The sequence below is a fragment of the Mizuhopecten yessoensis genome, unplaced genomic scaffold, assembly GCF_002113885.1.
Source record: "Mizuhopecten yessoensis strain PY_sf001 unplaced genomic scaffold, ASM211388v2 scaffold477, whole genome shotgun sequence".
In the NCBI taxonomy this organism is placed as follows: domain Eukaryota; kingdom Metazoa; phylum Mollusca; class Bivalvia; order Pectinida; family Pectinidae; genus Mizuhopecten; species Mizuhopecten yessoensis.
Genome location: NW_018403566.1, coordinates 31,453 through 56,995, shown reverse-complemented (window position 1 = coordinate 56,995; position 25,543 = coordinate 31,453). Strand labels below are relative to the sequence as shown.

General features: G+C 38.0%; 1 protein-coding gene, 1 long non-coding RNA gene and 1 pseudogene across 2 annotated transcripts; 1 reads left to right on the top strand and 2 right to left on the bottom strand.

The window, feature by feature from the left end:
- The first annotated feature begins 320 nt into the window (after positions 1 to 320).
- LOC110449620 (nucleoside diphosphate kinase B-like) lies at positions 321 to 14,067 on the top strand. The gene is made up of 4 exons (XM_021496600.1): positions 321 to 558; positions 8,670 to 8,771; positions 10,881 to 10,993; positions 13,708 to 14,067. The coding sequence occupies exons 1-4, from the start codon at positions 376 to 378 to the stop codon at positions 13,820 to 13,822; spliced, it is 513 nt and encodes a 170-aa protein (XP_021352275.1). The 5' UTR covers positions 321 to 375; the 3' UTR covers positions 13,823 to 14,067.
- LOC110449629 lies at positions 2,176 to 3,211 on the bottom strand. Its single transcript, XR_002462872.1, has 2 exons — positions 3,067 to 3,211; positions 2,176 to 2,289 (listed from the first exon to the last, which is right to left on the bottom strand). It is a non-coding gene; the product is annotated as an uncharacterized LOC110449629 (long non-coding RNA).
- A 7,499-nt stretch (positions 14,068 to 21,566) lies between the features above and the next one.
- On the bottom strand, positions 21,567 to 25,341 carry LOC110449614 (annotated as a pseudogene).
- Between the last annotated feature and the right edge of the window lie 202 nt (positions 25,342 to 25,543).

Here is a 25,543-nt window from a genome sequence, read left to right as displayed (position 1 = left end):
AAACGGCAAGTTTTTGAGCTTGACTGCTTACTGAGTTGTATCACGGAATTATAATAATTTAATTATCTAAGTCCGTCGTTGTATACATGTACTTCAAATATTATATTTCCGAGAGTTCATACACATTTATCAAAATTAAAATAATATAGATACCTAAGTCATGCTTTCAACAGCAGTTTCATGGTGTTCCCCGTCGAATTTAGATATGTTCCCCGGCGGCATCGTAAATCTTTTCCGTTTGTACCCGGTACGTAGGCCTATACGTAGTTGCTCGTCATTTCTGATACAGCCTATACACACACCGGAAGTTGTAAACATTAAGCGTGAATCACGTGGACTGTGACTGTAATAAGCCTTCCCTTTTACGTAGTCCACATGGTTGCGACCTTATTGTCTATTTTTGCAGCGTTTCATCGTTCAGAAGTAAAGATGTCCGGCCAGAAAGAAGTAACGTTTATAATGGTGAAACCCGATGGGGTCCAGCGGGGGCTCGTTGGCGAAATCATCAAGCGGTTCGAGAGCAGGGGTTTCCAGCTTGTCGGATGTAAAATGATGTCGGTATGTTGCAAGCTAATCTTTATTTAAAGGAGATGCCGGCCGGCATTTTGTTGTACCGGCAAAGCACATGGGACATACGTCACGCAGTAAGACACGTTGATACCTAGCATGAAGATGATGGAATGTACAACATTGTATACTTCTTTGAGTGTGACGTCATTGTCACTTGGTGACAGTGTTAATTAGTAAGAATTGTTTAATTGAGTTATGATTAACCAGGGACGTATGTGCAGCGTACTGAGTAGTACGGAAGGAGACTAAAAATACATAGTGAAAATTCTTGATTTAAGCATGAAACTTTGCTTGCCATTTATTTCAACTACTGATTCACATTATCACAGGAGTCTACAATTCTGTCAAATAAGTGTGTGGGGTGGGGTACAATGAAATCCTATGGGGATCTTTTCTTGGTACCCATGGCCACCATATTGTTAGATCTACATTTTCAAATTCTCCCCCCNCCCCCCCCCTCTTTAACCTGTTAACAGGTTGGCCAGAATGGCTCATGGGTAATAATCCTGCATTTGGGTAAAAGTTACCCATTTGAGTAACAATTTTATTACTGAAATGGGGAATAAAGTGAAATAAAAACACAAAGTTCTTTTAAAAAACTGGGAGCAAAAAGGGGCGTTATTCTTTCAACTAAATCCAATATATAACACAACAAAGTACATTTGTACACACAAATTTATTAATTCTGATGTCTAACTTTTGGTGAAAATGAGAAACCATATCTTTGATATTTTTCTCAAATTGACTTCAGAGTGTAGCTATATATAACTATATATATGGCCAATATGATCATTGAGTGCAAATGTGGCAGGGGCATGAGCATGATTTTTTTCTGTGTGCAGTTTATAGCTACTCTACAACACACTATAAGCAATGGAGGTGATACAATATTAATCTGTCATTTCCACAAAGATTTAGACAACTGAATTAACATGTTTTTTTGCGCACAATTGCATCTCCCCAGCTAGCACACAGATATCGGGCCGATATTGGGCCGATATCGGAGTCCATATCGGCCCAGTGTCGGTTTTAAGGGCGGGCCGACATCGGGCCAGCTTCCATTTGCAACACGTTTTGATGTCGGCCCGATGTCTATCCGACGTATATCCAACCTAAAAACCATATTACTCCCAGTATTTGGACAACCTATGTATGTTGGCCCGACGTTGTCCCGACATTGGCCCGATGTAAATCTGCAGTCCTCCATATCGGCCCAGTGTCGGTTCTAAGTACGGGCCGACATCTGACCAGCTTCCATTTGCAACAAGTTTGATGTCGGTCCACTATCGGCAAGTATATCGGCCCGATGTCTATCCGACGTCTTTCCAACATGAAAACCATGTTCTACCCAGTATCTAGACAGCATGTGTATGTTGGTCCGATGTTTTCCCGACATTGGCCCGATGTCAATCTGCAGTTTTTCAGTACCGATATATTAAACTTAATTATAACTACAGTTTTGAAGTTTGAAATCATCCGTAGTCTTAACAAGTTCGTAGCTATTAAACTAGTTTTTTTCATTTATTGCATATTGTTTCTATATATACATGCATACTTATAAATCAAAGAAAAAACAGCAATATATACAAAAAAACACCATGAAAAACATGAAAATATTAACATTTATTCATAATATATAACTAATCAAGCCGTTCTCAGGTGGTTATCGCTATGCCATCACTAATTCTGTTAAGAACTGTTTGACTTTCGTCACAGCATCTGAAATAAATAGAATTATTTGTCAGTGTTATAAAAAAATTCACATATAACTTATATACTATATATACATATACTACATATTCTATATTAGTATTCTTTGTGAGATCTAAAATAAACAAAATAAAGAAGGCATTGAAGTTTTTAGGTACACAATGTATTTATCTGATTGAGTGATACAGAATGGTTATGTGACATATTGTGTTGCAGTCATCCTTATTATTTATCCACAGCTTATTTATTGTCCAAACCATTAACGAAAACATTGCCATGCGAGTGCACGATAACCAGCAGTAAATTATATTAATTTCCCCATCACCAAGTGTGATCTCAATGGCAATAACTGTTTCGTTGTATGATTCTATCTGCGTAACATGCAACAAGAAACTTCCAATATATGATAAGCCTGTTACACATTATCATACCCGCAGAGATTAGGGCCTCACTGTACACATGTACAGTAGCCTCCTCAGGGCAGACTCCATTACATATGACTTAGTTATGCCTATTGGGTTACCAAACCAAAGTCAATATACCACTCCCTGTAAGAACACACCACTCTCGATATAAATATCAAATCATGTAAGAACTCAACATGCAGTTTTACAACATGAGGTGCAGAATATTAGTTTTAAAATGATGTAACTATATATAGGTACACACTTATTTTGTAAATTATAAACACTCCGTACACAATCAACTTGTAAACATTTTAGTATCACTGGCCAGATGCTCAGATTAGTTTAGATAAGACATGATCGTATGAATAAAACAGCTTACCCTCATCACCTTTCACTAGGCTTTGTCTGTCCATGAAATAATCCAAACACACTGTCCATATCTGTTATGCCTGCTGTCTTTTCTCTGTCAGTTTTGAAAATGCCGGTAACCCGTTACAAATCTGGCGCAATTTCCTGTTAGTCGGTCCGCAGTGAATACACACTTATGTTTGTATATATATATGTTTGTATATATATATACACAAAAAACGTGTATCTATTGAAACTTCGACATAAGTTTATAAGTTATCTTAGCATTGACACTTATTGAATTCAGTTTTATAAATACATTAGACAGATGCATAACGTTATGTCCATATAATTATTCTTTTTGATACAACATCGGAGTGATATCGGCCCGATGTATGGAAAATTTGTAAGGCCAGAAATCGAGTTATATAGTTTTGATGACATCGGTCCGCTATTGGGCCGATATCATTTTGTCATGTTTATGTTTTTTTTTTTATTTTGGCACTTAAACATTAAAAGCAGCCTAATCTTTCTTTTAAATAATAAATAAGTGTTAGAAATAAATATATTGAATAACAAATATATAAATAGTGATGACGGCCCGACGTCGGCCCAATAACGGCATATTTAGCCGATATTCCGCCCTTCAACCGACATCGGCCCGATATCAGCGTGCTGGCTAGGTCATTGCATCTTTCATTGGAATATGTTGAAAAAATGACGCCCCTTTTTGTTAATAATGTTTAAAAGAACTTATTGTATTTTCATTTCACTGTAATCCATTTCTGTTCCCCAAACGCAGGATTATTACTCATATGCTGTTGTAGCCAACCTGTTTAATTATTTTGATATTATTTCTTTTAAATTGGGATTTGGTTTTGATACCTGCCTATGGAGAAGAGAGGTTATATCTATACATAGTTGCCTCGTTTGTTTGTCCAACTTGTTTGCATCCAGTGGAAAATTCCACCTGAGGGGTTTCAAATTTGGCAAAACCTGAGGCATCATTGTTGAACCATTGTCACGATTCAAGTGAAATAGGGTATAAGATAGATTTTCACAACACCACTGTCCTACCCTGTCCTAATAGAATCTATCACTCCTGTGTGATGTAGACCGATATATCTCAACCAGAGGGTTGGGATATCTCTGTCTACATCACACAGGAGTGATTGTTTAATTTTCTCCCACATTTTCATACCGTAAAAAATACCTCTCACTGCGAAGTTGTTTTTTTGACCCAAATGCACCAAACTATCATCAATTAAATTCATCAACGATTCTTCCCTTTTCACCATTTTTTCCTACGGCAACACATTCGCCTATTTTGAACTATCGGAATGCTGAGCTTGCCATGTTTTGTATTATACATTTTTGTAAAAAGTGATGTAATCGGTTTTGCTCAAAGTGTACAGGGTCACAGGTCATGTTGAAAGAAGTGCATTGTCTGACGTAACGGCGCGTGTCAGCTGTCTTGATCGAAGTAAATCAAGGCAGGTTTTTCTCACATACTTCACAGGGTGATCCTGTTGTTGCTAGGGAAAAGATAACTCTATCTTACACGGGGTAGGGAAAGACAGCTGACACGCAATATGACGTCATAATAATGGTTGTCGACGTGACATTTTATTGTTTCCGTGATGTCATACAATTATTGTGAATGGGGAATCATTTGTCTCAACCCTAGGACTTTAGGATTTGCTTGAAGTATAAGATCGATGCTTATTTCGACTGGAATTTGTTTATTTGTATGTATGTGAGAGAAAAAAAATCTTACATGGGTTGAGATATCCCTGTCCATGGAACAGACCCATATAAGATTCTATTAATCTTTTCCCTACCAAAAACGGGAATGTACCTGTGAAGTGTGGGAGAAAACTCTATCTTACACACACGGAAATGAGAGAAAAAATAAAATTGTTAAGGCCAGAGGTAAAAAAATGTGGTCAGTTGGGGTACATGAAACATACATATATTACTTTTATTATTTTATTAATGACAGGATTCCTGTGATATTATTATTTAGTTTTCTCAATAAGTTTTGAAACAGGTAATTGACTTGAAAAGAATAGCCTGCTGAATGTTTACATTACATTATATACACTGTTGTTAACTGAACTAGACCTGTATATATATATTCTAAAAATAAGCCAGTTCAAAGTTGATATAAAGCAAGCTTTATTTTTCCTGCAACTGACTTTTTAATGAGAACACCACCAGATACTATACACCACAAGCACATGTATGCAAGTGCCTGACTCTTCTCTCAGGAAATATGTATGCCATTTATTACTGGCTATTTTCCATATTTCCATAACAACAGTGCTGTACAGAATTATCTCTGGTAGCCATAAAATCTGATCTGGAATTGGATGTCATGTCCCAGTATTATTTATGTTACAATTAACACTTGTCTAGCTTGTTACAATTAGCACTGGTCTAGCTTGTTACAATTAGCACTGATCTAGCTTGTTACAATTAGCACTGATCTAGCTTGTTACAATCAGCACTGATCTGCCGGGGCTCGTAGATCTAATGGTGGCCATTTGTATTTCACAATGGTATAATATTCCAACCTGTTCATTTTTCCACCCACTAATTATATAACTAGCCATGTAAAGTAATCTTTTATCATCAAAGCAATTAGAGAACTTCTTACACTAAACAGGTTGGGCACAACAGCGCATATGGGTAATAAACCTGTATTTGGGTAACAGTTTTATTGCTGAAATGGGGAATAAAGTGAAGTCAAAACACATACAGTTCTTTTAAATATTATGAACAAAAAAGGGCATTGTTAAAAAATACAATGAGGTACAATTATGCACAAAAATGTTAATTCAGTTGTCTAAATTTTTGTTAAATAGACAAATTGTATCGCATCCATTGCTTATAGTGTGTTGTAGAGGAGCTATAAATAACACACAGAAAAAAAATCATGCTCACCTGTCATATTTGCACTGAATGATCCCACTGACTACACACTAGTCAATGGAGAACAAAGTCATTGATATGGTTTATGCCGTCGTCCGGTGTCAATACTTTACTTTAAACAACTTCTTAATAACCAAAAGGCCTAAAGTGATTATATTTGGCCAGAAGCAAACTGGGATGAAGGGCTGCCAAGTTTGTTCAAATAAATGACCTTCACCCATTTTCAAGGTCACAGGAGTCAAATATGTTAAAAACTTTTAAACAACTTCTTCTGAATAACCAAAATGCACAGGGTGATGATTTTTGGCCAGAAGCATGCTGGGATAAAGGGCTACCAAGTTTGTTCAAATGAAACACCTTCACTTAATATTTAATGTTACAGGAGTCAATTGTTTAAAAAAATCACTTTAAACAACTTCTTCTGAATAACAAAAATGCCCAGGATGTTGATATTTGGTCAGTAGCAGACTAGGATGAAGAGCTACCAAGTTTGTTCAAATGAATGACCTTGAAATATATTCAAGGTCACAGGTGTCAAATATGTTAAAATCTTTAAACAATTTATTCTAAATAACCACAAGGCCTAGAATGTTGATATCTGGTCAGTAGCATGCTGGGATCAAGGGTTACTGGTTTGGTTTGGTTTAGTATTGTTTAACCTCCCATCAACAGCTATGGTCATTTATGGGCAGCCTCTCCTGTGTGCAAGATGTAGGCGTGTGTGTTTTGGGAGGCTGCGATATGTTTGTGTTTGTCTCCTTGTGATAGCGCGGAACTGATGCCGACTTTATAGTGCTACCTCACTGAAACATATCGCTGAAGACACCAAGCAGGACACCCCGGGTACCCGGTCACATTATACTGACAACGGGCAAACCAGTCCCACTTCTAAATTGCTGAGCGTTAAGCAGAAACTACCATTTTTAGACTCTGGTATATATGTCTCGTCAAGGGGACAGAATCCAAAGCCTTCCTCACAGGGACGAACACTTAACTAAAGGCCAAAAGTGAGGCATTGTCAAGGGAGACATTAGAAAGAAGAAAGTTGTTAAGAAAGAAGAGAAAAGATAAGATCCCAAACTTAGTCGCCTCTTACGATCATGCAATGGGGGCAGCATGTACATTTCTTACGCCCTACCTGCAGGGACTCGAGGGTTACCAAGTTGGTTAAAGTGAATGACCTTTACTTATATTCAAGGTATCAGGGGTCAAATTTGTTTATTTTTTGTGATAAACTGAACAAAACGATATGGGGGATATGTATAGTTTAGATCTGGTCTTTGTCCATCCAGTCTAGAGCTGTGTCTCCAAAACAAATAGTATATCTGGATGATAAGTTTACAACAATAAATCCTGTGTAAACCTCATTTTGTTGAATGATGCCCATTGAGGATGGGAGGAAGCCTCCTGATTTTGGGGACATCAAATTGAATGTCAAGGTCACAGTGGCTATAAATAAACTGAAATTTTGGAAAAAGTTGGGTTTCCTGATGCTATCAGTTGAACTTTACTTATAATTAAGATCTAAACCATTCATGGATGGATAATTATATTAATGCCCCTTGGGTAGCAGGACATCCCTATTGAATTTGTGGTCATTATGAAGTTAAAAGTGAAGGTTAAGTAGGTATAAATGGACTGAAATTTGACAAAATTATTGGTTTCAGGAACAGTTAATTTTGTTCCAAGCCTATATGAATGACGTACTTTGGGGAAAGGTTATACTTTAAGCCTATTAATTTTGGGCCACTATATATATGCCAAGATCGTCACAGTAGGTACAATTTACAATAACCTGAAATTTTGAACAAATTTGCATTTTCATAGATAAAAAATTCTGTAAGTTAATCTCAGTAGCAATATGAATTGATGACTTTCTGGTAAGCTGGTGTCTGTATTTAATTTTGTATTGTGTATTGTGTATTTTGTATTTTGTATTTTTGTATTCCTGAATGTGCACATCCATGCCTGTGGTTTGAGTACTTGTGGCTTTACTTCAGATGCAAATACTTTTTTGATATCTTGAATCAGCAAACTTGGATAAAGACCTTTGGTACATGGCATTTAATTTCCTGTCAACAAAATTCCAGTGACATCTGTAAAACTAGTTGACAATTAATAAGCTTAGCGTTAAATGTTCACCCCAGTGAGGAATGCAGTGGGTCCCGTCCCCAAGCCAGAACATTTAAAAAAATCCTTAAAAATGGAAGTTAATATTCCCTGCTAAATGTTCAGCATTTAGGGTATTGCAACAACTGGTTTAATCTTTGTCAGTATTATATGACTAGGCGGAATGCTTTGCTGGGTGTCTGTGTCTTGGCATTTCACAAAGTAAGCACTATAAAGTTGGCATAAGATCTGCACTAACTCTTACAAAATTACATTCAACAAAACAGAACCAAACCAAACTCGGCAACTCCCAATTGACACTTTGCTATCAGCGTTGGATCTTCACTTGCAAGTTTTACAAAACACACTGTAATGGCTGAAACACACCTGTAGGCTAACACACTGAAATGACTGAAACACACCTGTAGGCTAACACACTGTAATGGCTGAAACACACCTGTAGGCTGTGTAATGTACCTGTGCTATATCTACTGTAGGATATTGTTGCGTTAGTTGATCGTGAAAATAAATAAACTTTTAAAAGATGTATTTTTTAATATTTTGAACCAATATTTCTTTTTATCTTTTTAGCCATCCAAGGAGCATTTGGAGAAGCATTATGCAGACCTCAAGTCAAAATCCTTCTTCCCTGGACTTATCAAATACATGTCAAGTGGACCAGTTGTCGCCATGGTGAGTTTTTGGTTTGATATATATATATATATATATACCTAACTCCATTGTGAATTAGGATTTAACCTCCTAAGAGTAGGTCTAATTTTTAAAGCCTGTAGTTATGAGAACAGCGAAGAAAATTTCAGTGTTTTGTTTGCCCTGTGAATATGAATCATTAAAACCATTTCCGAGAAAGCCTGCAGACCAAACATGTATATATATTAACTATAAAATACTTGTCAGTGTTTGTAATTGAGTTTTTATTCAGGTTTAAACAGTATAAAATAAGCTCATATCAGTGCTTTAGTTGCCAGTTTTACTCTATATGAAGGTTGTTCAGGGTTTTTGCCAGGTGTTTATAGGGTCCGGTACACCCCATTCCTAATTGAAAAAATGACCCTGCATTTTCCCAATTTCAGTCTTTATTTTCCCAATTCGATTAAAAAGCATCTTTATACAAGTTTCAAGTTGTTATATGTGCAATGTTCAAAGTATTAACATACTTGATGTAGTATCCAAAATACATAAATAATGCAAAAATTTAAAGTGAAACAAAAACACTAAAAAGTGATGTGTTTATTTACTACTATACATCTTGTGTTTATTTACTACTCTGCATCTTGTGTTTATTTACTGCTATACATCTTGTTTATTTACTGCTATGCATCTTGTGTTTATTTACTGCTATACATCTTGCTGTAAGAAACTGCCAAAGGAAATTTTGCTAACCACATTGCAGGTTATATTTTTTCCAAACTTATGATGTTATCCCAGACCTGTACATGTGGGAACACTGTGATGTTGTTTCCCAATTTTTGCCAAATGTCGACGATACTTTCCCAATTCCTGCCCAGGGGCCCTTTCCCAAAATAGCTGACAAAACCCCTGTTACTGATAAAAGTATGCGACATTTACCAATGTAATTAGGTCTAGAGGAATTCATGGTGATAAATTAATGCTGTGAGGACTCTTGCATATACTGTATAAAGAGAAACGTTTTGAGTTCTACTGATTAATGAGTTGTATACTTAAAACATCGCTGGGTTCCATAGACATCATATTTCCGACAGTTTGTACACATTTCACAAAATTAAATTATAACTACATATATATACATACATAAGTCATGTTTAACGACAATTCCCTGGTGTTCCCCATCAAATTCTGGTATGTTCTTGGACTAAATTGTCTTTTCCGGTAGTACCCGTGGTGCTGGAGCAGGTTGTGTTTAAGTTAAAAAAGGAGCCCATTGGAAATAAGTCATAATGGCTTTATGGGTTATCAAAGGTTTGAAAGGCAAGCACATTCTTTTTTATTCTGAGCAAAATGTTTATGCAAAGATTAGCATTGCAAAAGTAAGTCAATTTTATAAGTAAAAATGGAAAATAAATACATATATAATTGTACATTTCTATACACCCGTCAAACCGTTTAAGATCAATAACTCACAAGTATTGCATATGTTCCGAGCATGTCGAGCGTATTGTGTACATCGGGTAGCTTTGTGAAAACAATTATATCAATACAGTGTTACTCTGTGCCAACAAACTTAATTATGTGCTTACTTCGGTTGTTTTATGAAATGTAATATCTTTATGTTAATGTAATGCTTTGTATGTGTGCCTTTTACGTGAATATTCAAAAAACATTATTACTACCTTGTATTAATTGTATTTCAGGGACACTAGGTAAAGGCCATGGTCATCATTAGTATTTATAGAAATGTGTCTACCAATTCAATGACATCGCTCTAGCAACATCTGTTCTGATTAAATGTAATCAAGGTGAAGCATAAGAAATTATTTTTCTAGTGGAATCATGAATGATGTAAAGAGCGATGACATTAACTTCAGTACGATCATATTAGTTTGTTTGTGATAAATATAAGAAGGAGATACTATATGGAGGGGACGCGGTGGCCAAGTCGTTAGGTGTCTGACATTCTGGTATCACTAGTTAGCCCTCCAACGTGGGGCAGTCAGATCACTAGGTAATGGCCGTCGGTAAGGTTTTTTTTCTTCAGGAACTCCGGTTTTTCTCCACCACCAAAACCTGGCATGGCATGTCCTTAAATGACCATAGCTGGTAATAGGACGTTAAACTAAAAATGTAATGTTGTTTTGACAGGCATGGCAAGGAAAGAGTGTCGTGAAGACTGGACGTGCCATGCTGGGCGCCACCAACCCCTTGGAATCCAATCCTGGCACCATTCGTGGCGACTTCTGTATAGACATTGGAAGGTATTTGTCCTTTGATCTCTTCATACATTTGCATCTTTTACTGAAATTTTACTTAACTTGTAAATATATGCACTTGTGTAAATATATGAGTCAAATAAAAATAGTACAGTGAAACATGTTTTACTTAATGCCAAGTCATCCAAGTCGTAACAATAGTATGATGACCATCATCAATGCATTAAGGTCGCGTTAACAGAAGCAGACCATGGAAGACAACTCATGAAATACAGAGAGATAATACATTAAATATAACTCATAAAAGATAATTCCAGACAAAATTGAAAAACTTTTAATGTATATACTTCATTTACTATGTCATTTATTACATCGCTGAAAACCAATATCCAGTTTATATTACAGTAATATTGACCAACCCTACTTTGTTGTATAATTGGTGTCTGATGGGCGGATCATTGTACATCTGGTTCTGGTGGGCGGTTCATTGTATGTCTGGTGTCTGGTGGGCGGTTCATTGTATGTCTGGTGGGCGGTTCATTGTATATCTGGTGTCTGGTGGGCGGTTCATTGTATATCTGTTGCCTGGTCACAGATTTATTGTATATCTGGTGTCTGGTGGGCGGTTCATTGTATATCTGTTGTCTGGTGAGTGTATCATTGTATATCTGGTGTCTGGTGGGCGGTTCATTGTATATCTGTTGCCTGGTCACAGATTTATTGTATATCTGGTGTCTGGTGGACAGTTCATTGTATGTCTGTTGCCTGGTGACAGATTTATTGTATATCTTTATTGTATATATGGTGTCTGGTGGGCGGTTCATTGGATATCTGTTGTCTGGTGAGTGTATCATTGTATATCTGGTGTCCGGTGGGCGGGTCATTGTATATCTGTTGTCTGGTGAGTGTTTCATTGTATATCTGGTGTCTGGTGGGCAGTTTATTGTATATCTGATGTCTGGTGGGCGGTTCATTGTATATCTGGTGTCTGGTGGGCGGTTTATTGTATATCTGGTGTCTGGTGAGCGGTTCTTTGTATGTCTGGTGGGCGGTTATTGTATATCTGGTTAGCGGTTCGTGTTATGTCTGATGTCTGGTGGGCGGTTCATTGTATATCTGGTGTCTGGTGGGCAGTTTATTGTATATCTGATGTCTGGTGGGCGGTTCGTTGTATGTCTGTTGCCTGGTGACAGATTTATTGTATATCTGGTGTCTGGTGGGCGGTTCATTGTATATCTGTTGGCTGGTGGGCGGTTCATTGTATATCTGTTGGCTGGTGGGCGGTTCATTGTATATCTGTTGGCTGGTGGGCGGTTCATTGTATATCTGTTGTCTGGTGGGCGGTTCATCGTATATCTGGTGTCTGGGGGGCGGTTCATTGTATATCTGTTGTCTGGTGGGCGGTTCATTGTATATCTGTTGCCTGATCACAGATTTATTGTATATCTGGTGTCTAGTGGACGGTTTGTTGTATGTCTGTTGGCTGGTGATAGATTTATTGTATATCTGGTGTCTGGTGGGTGGTTTGTTGTATGTCTGTTGCCTGGTGACAGATTTATTGTATATCTGGTGTCTAGTGGGTGGTTCATTGTATATCTGTTGTCTGGTGGGCAGTTCATTGTATATCTTGTTTCTGGTGGGCGGTTCGTTGTATGTCTGGTGGGCGGTTCATTGTATATCTGTTGCCTGGTGACAGATTTATTGTATATCTGGTGTCTGGTGGGCGGTTCATTGTATGTCTGTTGCCTGGTGACAGATTTATTGTATATCTGGTGTCTAGTGGGCGGTTCATTGTATATCTGTTGTCTGGTGGGCAGTTCATTGTATATCTTGTTTCTGGTGGGCGGTTTGTTGTATGTCTGGTGGGCGGTTCATTGTATATCTGTTGCCTGGTGACAGATTTATTGTATATCTGGTGTCTGGTGGGTGGTTCGTTGTATGTCTGTTGCCTGGTGACAGATTTATTGTATATCTGGTGTCTGGTGGGTGGTTCGTTGTATGTCTGTTGCCTGGTGACAGATCTATTGTATATCTGGTGTCTGGTGGGCGGTTCGTTGTATGTCTCTTGCCTGGTGACAGATTTATTGTATATCTGGTGTCTAGTGGGCGGTTCATTGTATATCTGTTGTCTGGTGGGCGGTTCATCGTATATCTGGTGTCTGGTGGGCGGTTCATTCTATATCTGTTGTCTGGTGGGCGGTTCATTGTATATCTGTTGCCAGGTCACAGATTTATTGTATATCTGGTGTCTAGTGGACGGTTTGTTGTATGTCTGTTGGCTGGTGATAGATTTATTGTATATCTGGTGTATGGTGGATGGTTCGTTGTATGTCTGTTGCCTGGTGACAGATCTATTGTATATCTGGTGTCTGGTGGACGGTTCGTTGTATGTCTCTTGCCTGGTGACAGATTTATAGTATATCTGGTGTCTGGTGGGTGGTTCATTGTATATCTGGTGTCTGGTGGGCTGGCTGTTCATTGTATATCTGTTGCCTGGTGACAGATTTATTGTATATCTGGTGTCTGGTGGGTGGTTCGTTGTATGTCTGTTGCCTGGTGACAGATTTATTGTATATCTGGTACTATTAAACAGAAAGAACAATTATGAAGAATCACCAGATTAAAATGAACTCCTTCACAATAGTGTAAGAGATGATTTAGGCAAAAATTGTCATTAACTGTTAATGTCTTGTCAAAAATTTATTTTTATTTTGTGGGTATTTGTGTATACTTTAATATATATATTTGTTTGTTAACAGGAACATATGTCATGGTAGTGATTCTGTTGAAAGTGGAAAGCATGAGGTTGAGCTCTGGTTTGGGGAAAAGACAGAAGACTACAGTCTATGTACAGAAAGCATGATTTATGAATGAACTGTACACAATAGAGACTAACTGTGGCCGCGATTCAGGATCAAGAAGGAACAGTGATCTGGAGGGTTGTACGATCTGTGATAAAATCATGTCGTTATATCATTTTGATAATGTTCTTGTATTTTGACCAACAAACATGACCATGAATATATGTAACACAAAAGTGTTGACTTATTTAACAATCATGTACAAGTTATATGCTGTAGAAAATCTGGCATAAATTAAAACAATAAAACACCAGCATGTCCATTTGTTACCTTTGTATATAGAGTGTTAACATTGTTGTTTGGTGTCAATTAAGATAGGAAGCTGTGAGATTTTTAGCCCACCATCATCTGATGGTGGGCTATTCAAATCACCCTGCGTCCGTGGTCCGTCGTCCGTCGTCCGTCCGTAAACAATTCTTTGTTATCGCTATTTCTCAAGAAGTACCAGAGGGATCTTTTTCAAATTTTATATGTAGGTTCCCCTTGGTCCTTAGCTGTGCAGGGCAACTTTTGAGACTGATCGGATAAACAACATGGCCGACAGGCAGCCATCTTGGATTTTGATATTGAAAGTTTGTTATCGCTATTTCTTGGGAAGTATCAGAGGGATCTTTCTCAAATTTTATATCTGGGTTCCCCTTGGTCCTGAGCTGTGCAGGGCAATTTTTAATACTGATTGGATAAACAACATGGCCCACAGTCAGCCATCTTGGATTTTGATATTGAAAGTTTGTTACCGCTATTTCTCCGAAAGAACTCGAGGGATCTTTCTTAAATTTTATATGTAGGTTCCCCTTGGTCCTTAGCTGTGCAGGGCAACTTTTGAGACTGATCGGATAAACAACATGGCCGACAGGCAGCCATCTTGGATTTTGATTTTGAAAGTTTGTTATCTCTATTTCTCAAGAAGTACCAGAGGGATCTTTCTCAAATTTTATATCTGGGTTCCCCTTGGTCCTAAGCTGTGCAGGGCAATTTTAGAGACTGATCGGATAAAAAACATGGCCGACAGGCAGCCATCTTGGATTTTGCTATTGAAAGTTTGTTATCGCTATTTCTCTGGAAGTACGGGAGGGATCTTTATCAAATTTTAAATGTAGGTTCCCCTTGATCCCTCGTTGTATATGGTATATTTTGAGACTGATCATAAAAATAAAATGGATTAAAAGAAGAACTAAACAGATCTTTCTCATATTGCAATGATCGATTCTATTTCTTTCACATTAAGTACTGTACTAGTAAATCTGTGAAATGACAAACTCACTTTGAATGTTGGCTTTCATACACATCAGTATTAAGTTTAGATCAAAAGTTACCTCTTGTTTATAATTACATGAAGGACCCAAACATTAAATAGCTCTGTTTATCTGTCCATACATCTACTATCAACAACAATTTCTACAGGGGGGAAAATTAGCTCAAATATGTTTTACTTTTGATGCAAAGATGAACCAGATAGAAACTAGCTTAAGGAGGCTCCACCCTTTCACAATTAGCCATCAGAATTCAATGAAAGTTTCACATGATGGTTATGTCACTATGTAGAGATGATTTTATGAAAATCTAAGCATTCCGATAAACTGGGGATTTATTTGTAAAAAATACCGAAAAATTGATTTTTTGTCAAATTCAACACTTTCACATTTTTTGAGCGTGTGGCATTGTTCAAAACTATTACAACAATAAAATAATGAAAAGAAACATTGCTTATCAACCCTACAAATATTTTATTTATCATAAAATATCTACAACATGTTACAAAAAGCGTTTTTTATTGAAACTATATGGATAAAAGTTACTAAATACAAGCCAAAATCAAACAGGACACATAGTTACATACAAAAAGAGTGAAAAATTGAACCAAATACACACAAAGTCTTTATAATTAATTTATTTTACATTTTACAATTATTTTGATCCTGATGAGAGTTGTCTACCTTGAAAAAAATCGGAACTTTTTGCAGAGGGATAGAATTTATACAATGACACTTATTTTATTTAATATACCAAAAACGACGGAAATAAATTAAATTACTATATTTATTTGTCAATTTACTGTTCTTTTATGGAACAAAATTACTCTCAATCATGTACACTTTGGACATCATTCCATAGCCTGCTTACGCATGGTATATTAACATGTCAGGTACACATGACATGTAACCATAGGCTATCGCATGGTATGCCGTTATTACGTGCACGCACATGCACTTGCATTTTATAGGGATCTTGATATTTTACAAACCACTATTTTCACAGAGTTATTGTAGACAGAGCGTAACTCGCTCGACAAAAAAAGTCGTAGCGACCAAGAGCTTTTGAACTACTGTTAGCACGTGATACGTACAGGTGAGGTCGGTAAACAAAACACATCAGTCTGCATTCCAGGCGCCTCATATACGACCTTCTTGAAGTCGTCTGATCGTATGTCAGTGTTTTCCCGTGAGTTAATTAATGTCTTTGTATCATAAGCTTTATTTCTGAAGTCCGTGTGATTACACATTTCCAAGTTAAGTCTAGATATCGGGTTGTTGACATATCACGTCACGCACGTGTACTTTTGTTTACCCGGTGCAGGGACAGTATATAGAGGGGATTGGCAACTCTGCCCCAGTCAAGATTCTATAGCACGTCGCTTTTGTGTTTGTTCACCGAACCGCGAAGTCATCGAGAGCCCCTCTCGATCAGCCTGCGCTTGCGCACTAGCGTTTAAATTAAGCACGCACCTGCTTTTGGTGTCATGTCACAATCTCGCCGAGATCGAAATGTTTTGATAACGGTTAGCCCTAATTGGGACTGTGTATTAGTAGGTCTTCTTTTTATTCCAGGGACAGGGCTATCGTTGCCACTATGTCTAGCCTTTCGGCTGTGTTGGTGGCTATTACAACAAATCACATTTCGTAAAGCACGTTCCAGTGAAAATAATGCTAATATTGACACTTTTTGACACAAAAACAGCACAAGTTATTTGTTATTTTTTGCCATAAAAATTAGTACTACATATCAAAAAATTATTCAACTTTCTATCGCTGTAAATTTCAAAAAGAAGTATTTTTTAAATGAGCTGATCCTCGAATGCAGGCGATACTTTTTTGTTGCGTTTAACATTTCCGGTTGTTTACGGTTTTTAACAACACGTGTCCTTCGTTATCAGACGAGTAATTTCATCTGTGACATCGCTATCGTTCCAAATAATGCAAATCAAATCAGGCCTACTTAACATAGAAATTACTCGGCTGTTTATTGATATTAATTGTTTTAAAAAATACAAACGATAGTTTATAAAATTAATCAAAACAGTGAGCAGTTACCAACTACTTTCGCCATGATTTACGTTCCAGTGAAAAATATTGCTGATATTTACACTTTTTGACACAAAAATAACATAAGTTAAATTATATTAATTGCAATTAAAATGGGTTGGGTCGTTATAAAAATTATTCAGCTTTCTATTGCTGATAATTAAAAAAAGATCGGTCAAATACTTTTGGAGTGAGGTGGTTCACATACATGTGGTGTTTTTTTTTATCCCGCATTTTTGTCTATCGACGCCCACCACAATACTCTGAACCACGCGTTACATCGCGTTTAAAAATAGAAAAATATACCCCAAAAACGAGACATCAATTACTATGATACCACAGATTTTATCAATTAAAAGTAATACAATCAGCTTATTACAATGGGATAAACAAAAGACGTAAGAACACTTATCGAGATTGGTTTGTTTTCACACCAACTTCTGCATCTAACGAAGCGGTATCGACGCCATCTTGCTTTGTCAAAATTGAGATAGGTGGCGCTCGCTATCTGCTCCGGAATCAGGGGGAGGTAAGTCTAGATTGACGTGTCATAAAATTGGTAAGGCAGAGAGGGAGTTGCTAATCCCCTTCACTATACGTCCCTGCCCGGTGTTACTATAATTTACACTACGGTAATGGAATGCCCGATACGCAATACGGAAATGACGACACGAAAATACGACAAGAAAAACATGTGTATTACGAAGGGTGGAAACTCCTTAATTATGATAAAACTGATGAAATTGGTCGGCATGTATCGTGTGCAGAGACAAAGGTAGAGTTTGAATGTAAGCAAAGTCTATATATGATCCATTAGCTTAGTAGCTATAGAGTCTGATTGTTCAATGTTTTTCAAACCATATCGTATCACATTTAAATTGATTTTAATGAAATGAAATATGTTGGAAATCAAAAGAAAAGGATTCTATCTTGAGGATGAATGTAACATGCACACACAGTTGACTGAATCTTTAAAATTTGGTAATAGATAATGTATGTCAACAAATTAGTTGAACTGCGTCATACAGTTGCTTCCCTTTTCTAGGACTTCTCGGTGTTGATATGAGTAACTAGAGGTACAGAGGGCCTGTATCTCTAATCTGGATTTGTATGCCCAGCAATGGTATATATGGCTTTAGGTTAAGAATCTCAACCATTTCAAAGTGTTGGCCCAGAAATTAAGTCACTATGGCCCCACAAGAGTAAAAACTAATTATAATTGTGTTCATATGGTTATGGGGTGGGGATCACAATTGTTTCAAAGTAATGGCCCAATAATTAAGTCCCTAGGGGTAGAACCAGTACCCAAGGTCAATTATTAAAAATGACTATTTATCTCTTTATGCTTATTTGATGGATGTATGGTTATGGAGTGGAGAACTCAACTGTTATAAAGTTAAGGCCCAAGGATTGAGACCATAGGGGTTGGCCCAGACCCAAGAGTCAATTATAATATCATGACTGTATTTATATGGTTATTGGGTACGGATCTAAACTGTTGGGGCACAACCTCCATGTATACAAAATTGAATCCCCTTTGGCTTAAGACACTGCAGGCCAAATTTATTTAAAATCCACATAACCGTTCAGGACTAGTACAGTTCAAAAGAAAAAGTTGATGGACGGACGACACTTTAGGTAGGTGACCTAAATATATTGGAAATTAAAATTGTCTCGAGTTACTGTGCAAACAAAGACAGGTTCTTTACAGGATGTTAATTTAATATTTGTTATTGCTATCATGGTATGACTTATGTAATGTTCAATGCTTAAAACGCATAACATTCTGGAACGTCTAATTATTATCCCAAAGGGCAAGTGAGCTTATGTAATAGTGCGTCGTCATCAACTTTTCACTTTAAACAACTTTTTCTCAGTAACCAAAAGGCGTAGGGTGATGATATTTGCATGTTTGGATGAAGGGCTACCAAGTTTGTTCAAATGAATGACCTTCATCCATTTTCAAGGTCACAGGGGTCAAATATGTTAAAACCTTTTAACTACTTCTTCTGAATAACCACGAGGCCTAGGGTGATGATATTTGGCCCATAACATGCTGGGATGAAGGGCTACCAAGTTTGTTCAATTGAATGACCTTGGCTTATATTCAACGCCACAGGGGTCAAGTATGTTTAAAACCCTAAACAACTCTTCTGAATAACCAAGATGCCTAGGGTGATATTTGGCCAGTAGCATGCTGGAATAAAGGGCTACCATGTTTGTTCAAATGAATTTGACCTATATTACTTTGTGGAGGAAGTCATGCAAGTCTTTCTTTTGTTGCCGAATTTTTCATTGATTTTGGGTTTCAAATAAGATATTGCTGACGCGTGGTGTTCTATTTTTGTTGTAACGATAATATGTTTAAGGTTTGTATGTCTGATCCGTTCATAAAACACTGTTTCTAGCATCCTATTGTTATCTGAATGATTACCTCATCATTATTATCAAATTGTACAACTTACCAGACGTTTAATTACATTCTCGGTCATCTAAACTCAAAATTGAATTATTGCGTTGAACACCTGTGGTTTTGGATATGTACACTTATACTGACCTTTGAGATAACTGTTATGATTCCTCATACATATTGTAACCGCTTGTATTATAAAGCGAAAAGCTTAAAAGTCTAATAAAAAACTTCCATGAACGATTTTTTTTTACAAATGTTTCAGTGCTATAGACATCCTCGATACTCAAGAGGTTACGCTCACTTTCGATCTTTGCACCCCTTGAATATGTCATTGTAAAATTGAAGGCTCGGTGTGTACCACTTTGTTGATAGACAAGAAGACTAATTCGATCCTTTGATGTACATCAAAAGAATCTCACGGTAGCGTAACGGTAAAACTTCTTGGCTAGGTATCGGCCTAGCGATTGGTCAGGTTTTTAGCTAAGGCGTTAGCCGCAAGCTATTGGTATTACTTCAGTAATGAGCTCAAGATATTCATAAATGTCATCACCACCTATGCCCCCTCTAGTGACAGCAGATGGTACTAAATTGAATCGTATGCCGGACCTACTGTCTTTATTATGCACTTCTTTGGACTCAAATTCACTTGAATGGCTTGTAAATATAATTCATTTCCTTGGTAGAATATGTGACCTTATTACAACGTCGTATTCTTCTTGAAAATGCACCCTGTTTATTTCAATCGGACTAGGTCATGCATGCTTCACGCAACTTCCTGTAAAATAATTCAGTTAATGAGCTCAGATATTCATAAACGAGACCTACGTCATTTACCAGTAATACTAAGCAAACAGCAAATAAAATCCATTACCACAGACTCAAGTTCAATCTTAAGTAATTAGATCTAATCGTATTCTTAGTTAGAACTGAGTATCCTTCTACAACTTCGTATTCTTATGAAAAATACACTGTATATTACTCTTGGAACTGTCGATAGATTAAGCGGTTACACGGAAATACTGTCCTCTGATTGGCTAAAATGTGTGCATGACTCTTGCATTTACGTCCCGGCCTACATTTATATATTGTGTGGTCAGAGCTGAAGCGGTTCTGTTCCAACTAACTGAGCAAAATCAAAAGTGCTAATCTGTAATAATATATAAGATTCACGCCTCATATGAGTATAATGTTATCAAAATATTTCATATTCGCTGAAATAACAAATTCTTACTAAAAAGTCTTAAAATAGAAACGACCGCCATGTTAGATCACGCGTAATGTTATTTCAATTATCCGTTTCCTTATATGGCCAAATATAGTAATACTACTGATGCCGTCATGTTTACTACAATTTACATATATGGTCATGACACCCATATTTAGATGTACGACCTATATGCTAGGCCAGGGACGTATATATACTGTCCCTGGCTAGTCCCTATCGGAAGACGGACGAAGTTTCCAACATGGCAGTCAAATCAGATTTCGATTGCACTTGCTACGTAAACTCGACAATTTCACGACAAATAAGCAGGGTATAACTTAAAATTATGTAGTCGATCAATAGAAAAAGTTCATGCTAAAACCTAACAGTGGATGCGGACCCTGTCAATTAATTCTAAAATCGCCCCGTGTGATTCACACCAGGCTTGCTCAACTAAAAGTAAATTTAGGCTTGGGATCGCCCGGCCGGGTATTAATATTAGTACTAGCCCCTGGCCTACTCTAGTTCCATATTTGTATTCTAACCTGAAACTTTTTTTCCTTCGCAGTATTACCATTTTGTTCCATTTTCATCTTAAGATAAAGAGGTGTCGCAAACGCCTGCTCGCTAACAACTCGGCCAGAAACGAAAAATATGCGCCGATAAGCCTACATGTTGGTGTGATTATTTCATTATGATCTTTTTCCTTATACACATAACAACAACAAATGAATACTTGATGAAGATAAATCTATTTCGACTTCGGNGGGGGTGGGTTCGGGAGGGGGGGTTACCCCCTCCTGAGTTTTTGGGGGTTCCGGGGGGTTTTCCCCCCCGATATTTTTTTTGAATCTGGAACCCATTCTGGTGCAGTTTGAGACATAACATACCTATCATTTTCATATTTGGCTTTTAGTATTTTTATCAAATGCGTAATAATTAGTTCCTTATGAACAAGGAACATTTTCGTTAAATAGTCAATAAAAGAAACAATATCAATGAGATAATGAATTCACTGAGGGCCCAGGATTATATGAGTTGTTAAAGTTTATCACATACAGTTCTACGATGTGATCCTTGTAAATGTTTTGTTGGTAACTATTCCCGGAACAAGAAACACAGACGTCTTGCTTTCCGTCCAGCGAATTCTGCTATTGCCCAGTTAATGTCTATGTCGTACTCTCTGTACGCGTGAAGGAGTGCCAGGGATGACATTCTCTCCTCATCCATCCTCGACCTTAGGTAGGTCTTCAGTCTTCTCATCAGACTAAACGATCTTTCAGCCGACGCTGATGCTACAGGCATGGACAAAAGCACCTCAATGCATCTGTATATGTTTGGGTAGAGTAGTGGCTCCTTAATCGACGCCAATGTGTCCGCCAATGTTGTTGGTTTGTCATCCACGTTCTCCCATCTTGCGATCCAGCGTTGTAGCTCTCTCTCAAACACTCTGTTGTCGGCAGCCTGCATGGATGTCGTCCCCGAACGACGCATACAGATCAGCTTGTTTCCGTTGTGTTAGTGCATGTAGCATAGACGGGATCAGATACTGAGCATTGAACCTAAGTCCATTCAACAGCAACCTGTCTGACAACTCCATGATGAGATGGTCGAGAAAGGGAATGTACAAATTCCTCTTCCAATACTCTGACGGAGACACGGCAGGCGCATTTTCCCTATGCCTCTGTCTTCCAGCAACAACCCTAGGCATGCTCGGTTGGACCTCATTCTTCCTCCCAATATCCACAGCTTTCTCGTAAATGCTATCCCATACGGCATCGTCAGCTCGCTCAGCTTTAAGAACATCTATCACCACTCTACATTCTTTCACAGCTTCCAACAGATCTATCGACTTATTCTGTAGCACTGCCGATAATGGGTTGATAGGACTCAAAACATGCTCTGCTGTTATCAGTGCAATCAGAAAATCAAATTGCTGGATAGAGCAAGCATAGCCCCTAGCCTTGGCATCACCGTCTTCTGCCAGGTCTAACAGAGCTTGTATGACAACGCCGTAACATTTTAGAAATGTGGAAAAGGCATCTACGCGGCTAAACCACCGAGTCTCGCACAGAGTTTTCAACTTCGTCTTTCTTTCCATAGCTGCTAGTGCTTCCTCGTCGTTTTGTAGACACTCGTCGAACTGCGATAGTCTCTTTGCTGAATAGTCGAAAGCGAATGCAATTGTTTGTACAGTATCCATTAAATTGCGAATCATTGGTTCCTTGCACGCATGGACGATAGAGAGGTTCAAAGAATGTGCTCTGCAGTGTGTATAAAGTGCTAATGGCACCCTTTGTCTGATTCGCGCTTTGACTCCTCGGTGAATGCCTGCCATGTTAGCAGCCCCGTCGTACCCCTGGCCCCTCATCTTGTCAATGTCAATCCCAAACTCCTCGAGCGATTCCGTGAAGGTTTCCGCAAGAGCTTCGCCTGTCGTTCGGGAAGCTTCCTTAAATCCGAGAAACTCTTCACAATCTTCGGCCTTTTCACGGTCAAAGTAGCGCACACATAGTGCTATTTGTTCTCTGGTGGTACAATCAGTAGCCTCATCAGCAACGAAGCCGAAACATCCCGCGGCATTACACGCTTGTACCAAAGACGTCCTGATCTGGTTTGCACATATGTCGATGAGTTCGTTTTGTATTAAGGGGGAGGTATATTTGGCCCTTATGTCTGCCGTTGCTAGATGTTCTGCTAGAACATGATCATATGTTGCCTTGAAATGTAGAATGGCTTTGAAATTGCCTTTGCTATCGTCTCCTCGACCACGCAAAGCGATGTTTTGTTTCCCACAAAAAACAATGGCCTCTAAAACTGACTTTAGGATGTTCCTGTTTCTCTCAACAGACTCATGATACTGAGAAGACAGCTGACTCATTATGTCCTTGCCCCCTTCCCCATTGATTCGTGTGAACTCCTCACCCGCTGTCACATTGGTGTGGTGTGGTGCATTATCTGCGGTATGTCTCGTTACGTATTTGCTGAGGTTACTCCAGTCCGATACGGGGCTGGATTTGCCGAAAGTTTTCTGCTTTGCGTCATCGCTCTGGCTCCCAAACACTGAACAGTACACACAGTAGATAGCATCTTTAGACACGGAATATCTCATCCAGCTGTATTTCTCGAGCCATTTCTCTTGAAACTTACGTTGTTTGCCGCAAATATCTCTGAAAATTAAAACCAACATGCTTAACCTTACAAGAGACATACCTCATTTTAGGTGGTTATCTTGTTGAATATGAATTGCCAATGTGAAAAAGAGAAACAGCAGTTTTTGTCCGGGGTAACGGTCATATTATATTTCTACTGGAAATACCCACTTAATATGTTCGATTATGTTGCATTGAATGATGCATCCGAGTTGGATGTTTTGTCATGTTATAATAAAGGAAATGCAAAATGGAAACTCTAAGGCACAGATAGGTACAGTCGGACACGGGACAGGTAAAGTCGGACACGGGACAGATAAAGTCAGACACGGGACAGGTAAAGTCGGACACGGGACAGGTAAAGCGGAACATGTAATCACAATATCAAAAGATTAATGTAACTCAGGCCGCATAATAAAGGCTATGTTAATAGCATGTCGTTTGTTGTTTATATGCGATAAAATTATCAAAAATATTTTCGACAGTACAAAATACTCACTGCATACATCGCAAATCATAACGTTCACAGTATTGTGTCGTCTAGCTGTATGTACATGCACACACCGATGTTTTACCGTTCAGAAAAAAACCAATTGTTTAAAGTGACAGTCACTACAATTACTATTTTCATAATATATAAATATAAACCAGTCCATTGTTTGCTAGTTTTAACAAGTGGTAGAAGTTCGGGGCTTTTCGTTAATTGAGGCCTCGATCTTGTCAGTTATGTATAGATATAATATTAATAAATAAAATAAAACATAAAAAACAGCCGGTCTTTTTAATTGTGATTTTTCATAAAAAAGAAATATTTTAGATATTTTGCTTGGGAATCCCTGACTAGAGCAGTAACCCATCAGATATTTGTATAATAAATCACTGGTACAAAATATTGATAAAAACAATGTTATCATATGTGTACTGTTCTTTTTTATTTCCGGAAATAGCCGAGGATATCCGATTGGGGATCGGGCTGCACATTTTACCCACAACTGATGACACGTGACTTTCATTTTTCTATTTTTAACTCGCGCTAATTATAACTCGGCGACAGAGGGCTTACACCTCTGGTCAACTGACTGTCCTTGTTGGACATGTTACATTGCGGGATCTAACTACAGATGTAAACTTAAAGTACCTTATTGGAAAGTTGAAATGTCTGGCCCTCTCCCATTTTAGCTCCAACAAATCAGTCATGGTTTTGGTATCAAATGTTAATTTGGACCCAAGGTCCGGGTAGGGTGGTGACAGTGCTGAGAGCTTAAAAGCGGGACTCACTGCACCCGGATCGCTGCTACTGCTACTAGCTTGGATCGTAACAGGAGAGGTCGGCATAGGGCTCTGTCCACTCTCTGGTTCATCTTGCTTTGTAGTCTCACGTCTTGGTACGAAAAACGAATCAATTTCCCTTGTTTTATACAACTCATTACGAATGCTTGTGTTGTTCTTTTTCGACGACATGTTTGATTCCATGTACACCGACAACATCCTGCGATAACGTTGAACCCAAACTTCGGTTTTCTTGAATCCGGAATTTTACATGAAAGCGAGGTAACTCTTGTAGACTAAAGCATTAATATCAGTCTTGTGCACGGTAGGAATCGAGGTCAAATTAAAAGAACCTGATATACGTAGACGATCATGCGCCCGTTATCTGAAAAAA

Bases quoted from the DNA above. Each gene is read 5' to 3' on its own strand.
- LOC110449620 (XM_021496600.1), top strand. From the start codon at position 376: ATGGTTGCGACCTTATTGTCTATTTTTGCAGCGTTTCATCGTTCAGAA. The intron at 559-8,669 runs GTATGTTGCAAG...TTATCTTTTTAG, and splicing joins TCGGATGTAAAATGATGTCG to CCATCCAAGGAGCATTTGGA. The intron at 10,994-13,707 runs GTATTTGTCCTT...GTTTGTTAACAG, and splicing joins TTCTGTATAGACATTGGAAG to GAACATATGTCATGGTAGTG.